We start from the raw sequence: 12,535 nt of genomic DNA, 5'->3' as shown, positions 1-12,535 counted from the left end.
GGCTGTTTACAACATATCTTCTTTTGTGTTTTGTGGAAGGAAAAAAGTAACACAGGTTCAAAATCACACGAGGATGAGTTAAATAAAGACAAAAAAATATATATTTTTGGGTCAACTATCAATCAGTTTTTCTAAACAAGGAATTATGATCAATTGCATCATTTTCTCACACTATTTTCATTATATTCCATACTGTAAAGCACAAAAGTAGATATTGGAGAGAAAATCTAAACTGCTGTTTTATACACAGTCAAGGTGGATTTAAAGTGGATTTGTTTAAAAACTCGACCGTATAAATCAATGCCCACTTTCATTTGGAAAACAGAAGCTCGGGTGTTCTTTCTAAGATCTCCTTTAGTATTTCAAAGAAGAGAGAAAATATTTCTGGGTTTTCAATCAAATGGAGCGAGTAAATGCTTACAATTTTCATAGGTAACCTATTTCTTTAACACTGTTCTTTCTCTGCCTTGCAATCGAATGTGTTTAATTCAGGACAGGCAGATTTAGTTCAGAGTACTGATCATTTGTTGCTGGTTGATTTTGAGACTTCCAAACGCGGTTTTTCGCTATATTTAAACTAGTTAATGAAAAGTTAAACCATTCATCTTCAATGTCGTTGATGGTTTCCAATGTCAGTAAATACCACTGAGGACCCAGTAAATGAGACCCATGTGAATAGAGCTTCCGGGAGAAATACGTTAAACCTTTTGTGTCGCCGCGTCTCACTCTGGAAAGCGTTTTTCCTGGTTACACTCCCCCGGGCTTCGTTTGAAAACTCAAAGACGTGGAACAGCAGGTCTGATAATTGCTCTCAACGTCGGGTCTTCACAAGCACTCTTTTCTATGGTCTGGTGATTTGGTTAATAGACCGGTAACCAGAGAATGGGTCAATGTTTTAGGTGGTACTATCTGACAGCTGTTTCTCCGGTGACACCTAACGCCGATTGATTTAAGCAAACGATTCAATCGCATAAGAGACATGATTTGCTTTTGTTGCCTTTCTGCTGTGCTTATTTTTTATGAGAATGGTTCTTTGAATGGTGATGCTGACCGATACTGTGCTATTGGTTGCAGTAATCGGTGGGGCGAAGGAAATCGACTGGTTCTCTCCGAGTGGAGAGAAGCTTGAGCCCGGCAGAACGGATGTCAGCGTGGTCCGTACCGACGAGACGTCATCCACTCTCACTATCTACAATGCAAAAGTCGATCACGCTGGAACATACAAATGTGTGGCCAGCAGCGCCGATCAGGAGGCCGAATCCACCGTCAATCTTAAAATCTACCGTAAGATGCATGTTTACAGTCAATCTGTGCCCAAGGAAGATTGACATCTATACGAACATCAATATGTGCTTAGAAGGCTTTGTATTCTTTACAAAGACAAATCAGTAAAGAAAAATCTAGAATTAACCATCAACACAATATTGTTCATCATTTCCAAGCTAAGTAAAATTCTTTAATGTGTTTTAGGATACATACAATTTTAGCTACAGTACGAAACTTGTGTGTTTAGATTATATTTTGGATTTCCAGTGGTTCTCAACAGGGGGTCCCCAGCTGACTTGCAAGGGGGATCTCATTGTATTGCACTGTAATTCAGAATTATTGTGAGTGGGAGGCTTTAAATTATGTTGAATACAGTGGGGGCCTTGGATTTGAGAACCTCCTGGTTTAGGCTATACAATTAAAATACAAAACTGAACTGAAGCAGAATCACCCATTTATTTTCCCAGAAAAAATCACTTTTACAAATGTACCGTCACCACAAGAGTTCTCAGAAGGGGATGACGCCATTATTGTGTGTGATGTCACAAGCTCACCTCCACCAGCTGTCCTCTGGAAATACAAAGGTGCAAAAATCCAGTTCGATAAGGATGGTAAGATAGATGGACTTACTCTAACTTTTTATCCTCTCTTTACACATTGCATGATTTCTCATAATTTTGTTGGAAGGCAATTTTTTCTAAAGTGAAAAAAACCCCGATATTACATAGCTGATAAAGGTCATTTAAATAAATTATGCGGTTCATCTACATGGACGACGGAGTTATTGACATTATTTTTTATTCAAGCAATGACACAAACTATTTTGACTTCTACATATTGCATATGGAGATGATAATATAGCAAATTTACATCACATAATATAGTGACATCGATGTCTCACAGTTGCCACTTTGTAGTGTTTATACGGCCATAATACATTCAGTTCTTACTTCTCGAACATCTTATTGTGAAAAATACATAAATGATTATTTCCTGGCTGCAAGTGTCAAATAGCAACCCTTTGGTGAAAAAAACAAAATCACGAAACTAGCACCTGTAAATCGGGAAATCACATCTTTTTCATACTGTATGTTTAAAACTATGGAGGTTGTTTAAGTCATCAACAAATGTTGCATTAATCATTGTGATTACCGGTGGAAAAAAGGGATGAAACTGAAACAGCTGCACTGACTTTGTCATTTTTGTGCTCGATTTATTCCACACATCTGTGCAGACCAGCGAAAAAAATGAATTCCCTCTTGTTCTCTCCAGTACGTTTTAGGACACTGACTAACAACCACCTCCAAATCCGAGGGATAAGGAAGAGCGACGAGGGCATGTACACCTGCGAGGGTCGCATTAAAGCGCGGGGAGAGATCGACTTCCGCAACATTCAAGTCATTGTTAACGGTAAGCTCTCGCCTTTTTGAACATTTGAGATTCAGAGGTTTGGTCCTGGCGTCTAACCTGTAATATTTCTCATCAGTCCTTCCTACGATAAGAATCCGTCAGGCAGAAACAAACGCAACCGCAGACATGGGCTATTCGACGGTGCTGGCCTGTGACGCAGATGGATTTCCCGAGCCGATGGTGACCTGGAAACGGTAAACCCACCGATATGTCAAAAATCCTTTGAATAAATGAAGATCTTACATGGGGTACAAGATATGTTTCTCTCATAAGCTCGACAAGAGCACATGTTCTCCTCCTCTCTGAGGAGAGCCTATAAACACAAATCCCTTAGTACGACACGGCGTCTCAGGGAGCTTTTGGCTGGACGTGGAGTGGGTGCACGGGGTGAAGAAGGTGTTTATTTGTCTCATAATAGCTCAGGTCCTCTCCTCTGACAAGAGTTGTGGTATATTTATTACCTGTTTGACCTTAAATCAAGAGGTCTCACCCATGGTCAGGAATCCAATGATTTAAGGAGCGTCTGCAAAAAGACCACAAATAGAGGGGCAAATGGAAGCCAAATGAAAAAAACCTTATCTCAGAGGGATTGGCAAGCAGTACATTATGTTTCCTAATACACTTTTGTATCCTTTAAATCTCTAGACGAATATTGAAACGGCCCTTCGATGAGAAACTGTATTTGTCTCTCCCATTGCTGTTCAGTTACAACACAGTGTCTTTTTTTTCTCTCAGTAACAACATTTTGCTTGAAAGTGGGAATAAATACAGCTTTAATGAAGATGGTTCAGAGATGACTGTGCTGGGTGTGACAAAGCTGGACGAGGGAGATTTCACATGCATTGCAAGAAACAAAGCTGGGGAAAGCGAACAAGAGCTCAGCCTTAAAGTCTTTGGTAAGAACTAATGAGAGATCTCAGAGGAAATGAGTTCAACCTAGAGCCGTCTTGAAAGAGAGTTGTGAATCGTCAACACTGAAACATAAAGAATTCTGTTTCATTCTGCACACATCAAAGTGTCGTGACATATGCGTGATCTTTTTTACCTTAAAGGTACAGCTCATCCAAAATTAGAAATGAGTTACTTTACATACAAGAAAATTAGATGTAAACAAATGCAAAAAATGGTTTCAAAAACAGCACAATTTTACTTATAGGAATAGTTTACCAAAAAAAGAAAATCATTTACTCACCTCATGTCATTGTAAACCTGAATGACTTTCTTTTTTAACCAGAACACAAAATAAGATCTTTTCATATATGTGTTGGTAACCAAACAAAATTGGCCCCCATTGACTTTCGTTCTATGGACACGAAACCACTGAAACATTTCTCAAAATATCTTCTTCTTCACAAGTTTTGAAGGTGAATAAATGATGACAGATAAATGTCTTATTTTTGACCTAAACTGTCCCTTTAATACAACTTGTGTTATCAGTTATAAGACATGACATCGTGTCTACACCGTACACGACCGGTGCGACACGACAAAAGACATTAAAATGCATTAGAACCCATTATAATGTTACATTTTGTCCACACTGGATCCGGCGACAGACCCATTAGAACAAGTAGGTTGTCATGTCGCGCCCTGTGTAGGCAAGATGTAAGAACTGTAATTGGATAAGGATCAAATCTGAAACGACTAAATCATGACTGAAATGTCATTGAAGAGTAAAAACTCTAACCTGTCAAATTACATGTTCTTAGTGCAACCCAAAATCACATTTTTGGAGAGCCAGTCTGCCATAGAAATGGACGAAAAGGTGACGTTAACATGCGAGGCCACCGGAGACCCCACACCGACCATTACCTGGAGCTTCGGTACCCACGTCTTCACCGAGGGAGAACAGGTAACTCCAAACGCACGGGCACAGGGTCTCCGTTTCACTCTGTTGAGTTAGAATTGGGGCTAGGGGAGTTGCAGTATATTCATCATGGTCATAGCACAGAGACAGGGAGCTGCTAGCTTAACGGAGGAGTCGTGGCGGTGGACCTGCCTCTGGCTGTTTCATGCATACAATATCTTTTTGTCTGCAGGAGCACCAAAAGAGGATTTATCAGGTATGAGATCAGAAAGTCAGGTATAGTAACAAACCTCCAGAAAATGAACCTGCTCAGATCTGTTTCTCAATCACAGATTTTCCAAAAACGGCATTCTTGGAGCGTTTGCTAATTGACCATCTGGTGTTTCGATTCCCTGAAGTTCTCAAAGTCGTGATACTGTGTTGATATGTGAAAATGAGACTTGCATGGTGGTGAAATTGCAATGCTATTGCAAAAGCTCCTGAATGAAAGAGTGATGATGGGCACAAGCTGTAACAAAAAAACATTTACATGCTTGACTTACATGCTCTGTTCTTAAACCTGGTGAGCTGTCTACAAACACTAACACTTCATGTAGTGGCTAATAAATAAAATCTTAGGTATATTATCCACAATGCATTGCAACAAATAAATCCTAGATGGTGGATGAGGTGAAAAAACATCAAACTCCTAGTGAAATAGTTAAATCAATGCAGAGCGCTATTTGTGAGTCACATTTCATATCACCTGTGAGTTAAGATGCTGTCTGTGTAGGCAGTTAAGCAGCTCACTTGGCACAGAACTGTTTTCTTAACCAACTGTGTTAAGAGGTAAATAAAAAAAGTTGATGTTGTTCGTCCTGAGTCATCATCACAGTGTTTCTGAAGGAGCATGTTTCGTGTCAGCTCTTTGTTGGACCGCTTTGCTGTTTCTAGCTTGTCTTGCTGTCTGTCTCCCACCGTCTTGCTCATCTCTTCATGTGGGTGTCGGGTTGTCATGAATGCCAACTTCACTTCACTGTTGAGCACCATGTTGAGCATCATGGTTACAATAAATGATTAGCAGGATAGGATGGATATATATCATTTTATTTGTACTGTATTTAGTTGAGCTTGAAGTCACTTGAATCCTCATTTCTGATTTTCTTTCATTTTGCATCGAAATGTAATAACACGCTCTGCCTCTGAACTGACTACATTTTGCTGACTTAAGCCATGCAGATTATTGCAGGTTAAAAAAGTTAATACGTAATGGTTTTAACCAATAACATGAGTTTAGGGTGGGACTATCTGTTTGGTCAATTTCTGCCACAATTGACACTTAATCTCATCCAAATATGAAAATTATGTCATCATTTACTCACCCTCTCATTTTAAACCTGTATGACTTTCTTTCTTCTGCAGAACAGACGATAAGATATTTTGAAAATGTTTGTAACAGAACACTGTTGGTTCCCATTGACTTTGCATTGGTTTTGTGTCCATACAATAGAAGTCAATGGGGACCAACGGTTTTTGGTTGCCAACATTCTTCAAAATATCTTGTTTCGTGTTTTTTTAGAGGAACGAAGGGTTTAAAATGTCGCGAGAGTAAATAAATTATGACAGAATTTTTGTTTGAACTACACCTTTAACTATTTGGAAGTGGGACGCCCACTTTTCACAATCGATTACATCCCACCCTGCACCTTTTTTTCTTTTTTAATATCCTGTCTGACTCATAACTAAGCATTTTTTTCAGAGAATGCCATTTCATTTTGTCTTTAACTTAGCAGTTTAGTTAAATAAACTGTCTGTGTTTCTGATATTCACATGTGAAAAGCAATTTGCCACAACACTGCTAATTATTTTCATGTATTATGAAAGGTTTCCTAACCATCCGCCAGTGCTAAAAGCAACATCACACCGGATTAATCATTTGAGGTTGTTTTTTTTTAAAACATTTCACTGATTAGTTTTTTCTTATCTGAAATACCTTTTTAAAAACTCCATGTCATGCTTATTGTTTCTTTTCCAGAGAATATGAGAGGTGAAATAAAAATAGATCTTAAATCCTTATTTCTGTATTATTTCAATTCAAGAAGAGTAAGAATCTTGGCTCAGCGCTTTGAGTTTCCCATCTTTTTAAGATAAATGTTTTCTTCTTCAGAAGTATCTAACTTCTATCTTATCGTCTGATTTTAATAGTTGGGTAAATAAAAAATGAGCTCATGACTGTCATATATTGCCAACACTGGGCCACTTACTAATGTAGCAGACGGATGAGCAGGTCATAAAAATGGCAGAGCAGGAGGACCTCTGGCGATAAAGAATGGGCCGCGGACCACAGCTTATCACAGTCCTACTGAAAAACAAGAGAACAGTTCAACCTCTGAACAAGAGCCAATACATCAGCCAGTTTCTTGTCATTCCCCCCGTCACCCTTTTTCAGCTTTCCCTGAGCCATTTGTAAAGCACATTAATACATAAAGGAAGACAGCTGTATAAATTGGACATGAAGTGTGATAAGATCACTCTTTCTGTCAGAACTTGAGATTGCTGTAGTTTAAGGAGAACGCTTCCTACAGAGAGGGTTAGCTATGTGTGGAGTGGCTCTTGTTTTCAAATGGCACAATGCTCATTCAGATCAGTGGTGCCTCTGGTTCCATCATTTATGGCTTTGTCCATTCCTGCCAGTGACGTCAACAGTGGGAAAAACAGCAGCATATCTTCCCTGAAGAAACCCAGTGTCTCTCCTCTTTTGACTACCTTACTGAAAAGATGTTATAGGGATGGTTAAATATATAGTTCACCTTCCAAATGAAACTTCTGTCATCATTTACTCACCCTCTTGTCATTTCAAACCTGTATACTTTCTTCCATAGAACACAAAAGAAGATATTTTGAAGAATGTTGGTAACCAAACAAGGGCGACACCCATTCATTTCTATTGTATGGTCACAAAACCGATGCAAGACACAGCTTGCAATGCAAGTAGCCGGACAGCGACGGCACCCATTGACTTAAATTTGGTTTTGTGTCCATTCTATAGAAGTGAATTTGGTCGCCGCTGTTTGGTTACCAACATTTTTTCAAATATTGTAAGAGAGAAAGTCATACAGGTTTGAATTGACATGAATGTAAATGACAGAGTTTTTATTTTACTTTTTGCACTATTGAAACAGAGGTTGTGATGAATCGTGAAATAATTGAATATGGCGTGAAATAAGGCATATTTGAGATTTAAATATATTCATTTGGACTGTTAAAGGGGAGTTAAGTTAGCAAGATCACTTCAAAAACAGAGAACGTTATGTCTTCTTGTAGTAGCAAGGAAAGCATTACATCAAAATTTGTGGGATAGATTCTCAAGCAATACACATGCTGATAAAAAAAAGAAACTGTACTGTGTGAGTGCACGGTTTCTTTGGTTAAAAGCGTCATGCATGCTCCAATCTGTGGTACCCCTCCACAAAAAACAAATAATGCACAATTATCCCTGAAATAACTTCCATATTAAATAGAAATCTGATTGATTTTGTATATAACATGATATTGTCAATAATAAGACAAATGAAATGTCAAGGACAAAAATGATGGGACATCTAACCAAATATGTATATTATATAACATTTATAGAAGATAATCTTGAGATTTCATTGTGCCCTGTGTCAGGATCTCGGGGAGAGATCTCAGGCGAGAACCCATATGCAGGCAGACACAGGGATTTAATGAACAAAACAAAAGCCTGCAATGGGGTAAAAGAACATACAAGAACTGGAGGAGGAGGACTTAACTAAACTAACAAGGATTTAAACAACACTAACCAATAACTAAAACTCACTTCGACTCAGACTCTTGGAATGTCTCAAAGATATGATGAAACACAGGCACGAGATACAAACACAAATGCAAAACAAACATGCACAAGACAATAGACAAGAGGACATTATATAGGGAGACTAACAAAAGAGATAACGATGGGCAGGTGTGGGTAATGAGACACAGGAGGAAAGCAATACTAGGAACGAGAGGGGCGGGGCCAGTGACGAGACTGGAGAGAACACATATTATGTCCTGATTGACAATAATATGTTTCTCTCCACATAAAACATGTGGGTCTGTCATGATTCTGCCCCTAGACCAGAAAATCAAGACAAGAGCAGGCAGAATCATGACAGCCCTGTGCCAGATGCAGCAAAGCAGCCCCAAAACATAACCAAGCCTCCTCCATGTTTCACTGTAGGTATGGTGTTCACTTCTGTGAACATAGAGCTGATGTGACTTGCCAAAAAGCTCAAATTTGGACTCATCTGTCCAAAGGACATTTCTTCCAGAAGGATTGTGACTTTTCAATATAAATTTAAGCACATTCCAGTCTGGCCTTATGTTTTTCACTCAAAAGTGGAGTCCTCACTCAAAAAGCGACGGGTGGTGCGATTCAGAAATTGAAGTACCTTCACCTTGGATTTTTGCTTGTATCAGTTTTGCAGTTATCCTTGGTTCTTTTTCTACCATTCGCACCATCGTTCTGTTTAATCTGGGCTGGATTTTCCTCTTGCGGCCGCACACAGGGAGCGTGGCTACAATTCCATGGACCTCAAACTTCTTTATAATATTTCCATCAAGCTGCTTGGAGATGTTCTTGTAGCCTTTATCTTTACCATGCTTGTCTATTATATTCTTTCTGAGCTCCTCAGACAACTCTAGCCATTGCTTTCTCTGATCCTTGTTCAGTGTGGGGCACACTATGATACCAAACAGCACATTGACTACTCTTCTGTTTAAATCGGCTGAATGACGGATTACAAGATTGGATACAAGTGCGATACTATTAAAAGAAACCCATTCGTTTAAAATATCACTATAATCCAATGATGTATTATCTTTCTAAGGGGTACCAACAAATGTGGCCAGGCCATTTCAGAGTATCTTTGTAGAATAAGCAACAATTCATCTCTTTCCATAGCTTGCAAAGTCATGCAATTATATATGCTACAATAGCTTTTAATTTCATCACTCTTCAGGAGGAATGTAGCATGTAGGATGTAAGTGTAAAATTATACTGTATAAGACCCCTTTAAGTAAATTGAGTAAACGTTGTCGGTTTAACTGTAATGTGTTAATTCCATGTATGCAGCAGGCTCCTGACACAACATCTTGCTTTAATAATGAACACTTCACACTGCTTGAAAGTGTCCTCCTCGAAACCCTGCGTGATACACAAATTAGCTCAGATTTGTGCATTGTGCAGATCCTGATAAACATTTGTTTTCCTTTTGATGTTATCACAGATTTATCATGTGAATTTGGGAGATCAGAGCGGGTGTGACGCTGTGGGCACCTGATGTGATCATGTAATAATGTTAATGAAGGGTTCAGGTGATTGCTAACATGAGCAGCTTGTTCATTTTGCTGTGGGTATTTTATCAGCATCATTCAAGCGTTCATCATTAGCTCAGGGCTCCAGTTTATATTAAGATATTAACTTTAATTAGTTGCAATTAGACGGCGCTGCAGAATGAAATGCATTGATCATAACTGTTTATCCTGCTCGGGTCTCCTGGGAGGTAGTTAGCGGAATGAAAGCTGCCGGTGTAGCAGACTCGCCTTCACATCAAGCCTGCAAGGGTTCCGCTTTTTCCTGATGCTCTTGTAATATGTCTAGTGCTGAGATTTTCTTTGTTGTAAGAACACATTGTTTGACCCGAGTGCTCAAGTAATGTGATTTTCTACATGTGTTGTGTCTGTGGTCTGTGTTGTAGCATGCGTGAAAAGATTCAGTGGCCGTTGCATTGTGTTACTGCTGCAAGCATGTGCATGATCGTGTGAATCGTGATGTGGGTTGATGGAGAACTGCAGATCCTTTCATGGGAAAGCTTGATGCGTGTGAAGTCTGTTGTGTACAAGTATCTGCTGTGTCCCTGAAAATCAGAAAGCGATATTGCTTTGTGCAGATGGAAAAAAGCAAACTCCTTTTGAGTGGTGTAGCTTATACCCAGAAATGAACATTTGTTTTAATAACTCCAATCTGTGTGAAATTTTGTGTGAAACTCAAAAGCAGGATTGTAAAGTCGTTACAAATACTTTTTTCTAGAAAGCAACTGTTCGATCTTGGGTTGTCAGTCTCCGAAGATGATAAAACATGCAGCATACAAGTCAGTGAATGCAGTTGTGAAAGCTTCATGACATCACTATTTGAGAGCTGCATGATTTGAATAAATGAGTTAAGGAATTATGAAAAACTGGGAATATTACATGGATTGTACTTTTTAAAGTGCTTTTTTTATCCTTTTTTTAGTTAGACAGTCCATGACATGGCAAAAGCTGGTTAAAGAGTCTTAAAGCGATAGTGCACACAAAAATAAGAATTCTGTCACAAGTTTACATTTATGCATTTGCCAGATGCTTTTATCCAAAGCGACTTACATCACATTTTCCTATACATTTGTTTCTAAGTCTGTGCAATCCCCTGGGATCAAACCCACCTCCTTGGTGTTGTTAATGCCATGCACTTACCACTGAGCTACAGGAGCTACAAGTTGTTCCAAACCGGTATAAATGTATTTGTTCTGTTGAACAAGACAAAAAGATATTTGGATGAATGTTAGCAGTTAAGATTTCTGGGGCCCCATTGACTTGCATAGAAGAACAATATTGTATATTTTTGCTTTTGTTAAACACAAAAGAAGAGTTAAGAGAAACATGGTAGCACCTTTGACTACCATTTTTTGAATACCCCAGAAATCTCAGTTGCTAACATTCTTAATATCTTTATTTGTGTTTAACAGAACAAAGAAATGTATTCAGGTTACGAACTACTTGCGGTTGAGTAGGTCATGACAGAATTAAATTTTTCTGTGGAGTATCCCTTTAAAAATACTCCTTTGAAAGAACATTAGTCAAAATGTTCATTTTTGGGCAAACTATTCTTCGAACAACACTTTTTTGTTCTATAGACTATTTTGCAAGACAAGGCTGGTCCTGAGACTCATTAGAGCAAAATACAACAACAAAGAACTAAATAAAAATGTTTATCAAACATTGACTTCCTCATGTAACGCTGTTGTCCTTTTGAAGCCTTGTATCTCCATATTTTGTCATTTGTATCTTTTGCAATAAATCACTATTATGTAACCCTTTATGTTTGTCACAGAGTTTTGCAAGTATCTTACCAATAAAAAAGAATTTGTCAACTTTGAAATCACAGTATTTAATCATTTAAAATGTACAGCGCTTTTCTTGAGAATCTGCAAATCTGGTCATGAAAGGTTTCAGAAGGACAGCGCAGTGTGTGAAATAAGAAGTGCTTTTAGACCAGTGTTAAAAAATGGTCTATAGTTTGTAGTCAAATCTGCCAAAAAAGGATGGTTAGTTGTCCTAATATCCTAAGCACTGGATATATTTTAGAGCAAGTATAATACTGCAAAAGGATTTCATAAACTGATGAATGTGTTAGATGATTTTATGATTTAACTTGACGACTAGCCTATTCAACACTGAAAGAATTTTACTCCAAAAAAGAGCAACAAAATGAAATCTGCTTTTTAATATGGTGGGTTTGTTTTCTATATGCATAATTTAGTAATATTGCACATTGTAAGGCATTGTAAGATATGCATCATCAGTATGAGAATGTGTTTATTGTGCAGTGCTCTTGTTCTGACTAACACAGGATTTCTTCTAAAGGACGGCTTTGTGCCTCTTTGTGTTGTTTTGTCTGTTTTCCGCAGGCCTCTTGGACTCGACCCGAACAGCACAAGGTAGAGAATCCGTATCCATGACTGCATAAACTAAATTATGAAGATAGCCATCAACTACATAAACCTCTTTCACACCAGATCAAATCTCTTGAAATCTCATCAGATCCGTCAAACCCGATTACAGCATGATGCTGGCTTTCATCTGAGAGGAAATGTAGTTGTACTGTAGTTTTGACTTTCTTGTCTAGTGCATGTCCTCTTTTTCACATTCATACTCTACAAACCAACATTTCTGTGTCTAGTGCGTTTCGTTCCGTCGACATCATTTTATTTCATTGATATCACTGCTGTGTGTTTCTTCCACAAACATTTC

At 38.4% G+C, this 12,535-nt stretch overlaps 1 protein-coding gene across 3 annotated transcripts in view; it reads left to right on the top strand.

Moving 5' to 3' along the window:
* ncam1b (neural cell adhesion molecule 1b) overlaps positions 1 to 12,535 on the top strand; it is an 80,381-nt gene that overhangs the window by 34,015 nt on the left and 33,831 nt on the right. Inside the window, exons 3-10 of one of the 3 annotated variants that reach the window (XM_079482089.1) lie at positions 1,075 to 1,284; positions 1,734 to 1,877; positions 2,539 to 2,676; positions 2,753 to 2,870; positions 3,412 to 3,572; positions 4,386 to 4,528; positions 4,716 to 4,739; positions 12,193 to 12,222. In XM_079482089.1, coding sequence (XP_079338215.1) covers positions 1,075 to 1,284; positions 1,734 to 1,877; positions 2,539 to 2,676; positions 2,753 to 2,870; positions 3,412 to 3,572; positions 4,386 to 4,528; positions 4,716 to 4,739; positions 12,193 to 12,222 — 968 coding nt within the window. The remainder of the gene's footprint in view (positions 1 to 1,074; positions 1,285 to 1,733; positions 1,878 to 2,538; positions 2,677 to 2,752; positions 2,871 to 3,411; positions 3,573 to 4,385; positions 4,529 to 4,715; positions 4,740 to 12,192; positions 12,223 to 12,535) is intronic. The other 2 variants (XM_079482090.1, XM_079482091.1) reach the window with 2 other exon arrangements.

This window comes from Barbatula barbatula (genome assembly GCF_947034865.1).
Source record: "Barbatula barbatula genome assembly, chromosome: 19".
Lineage (NCBI taxonomy): Eukaryota > Metazoa > Chordata > Actinopteri > Cypriniformes > Nemacheilidae > Barbatula > Barbatula barbatula.
Note: the sequence above shows the minus strand (reverse complement) of the source record. Positions and strands in the feature narration are given on the sequence as shown.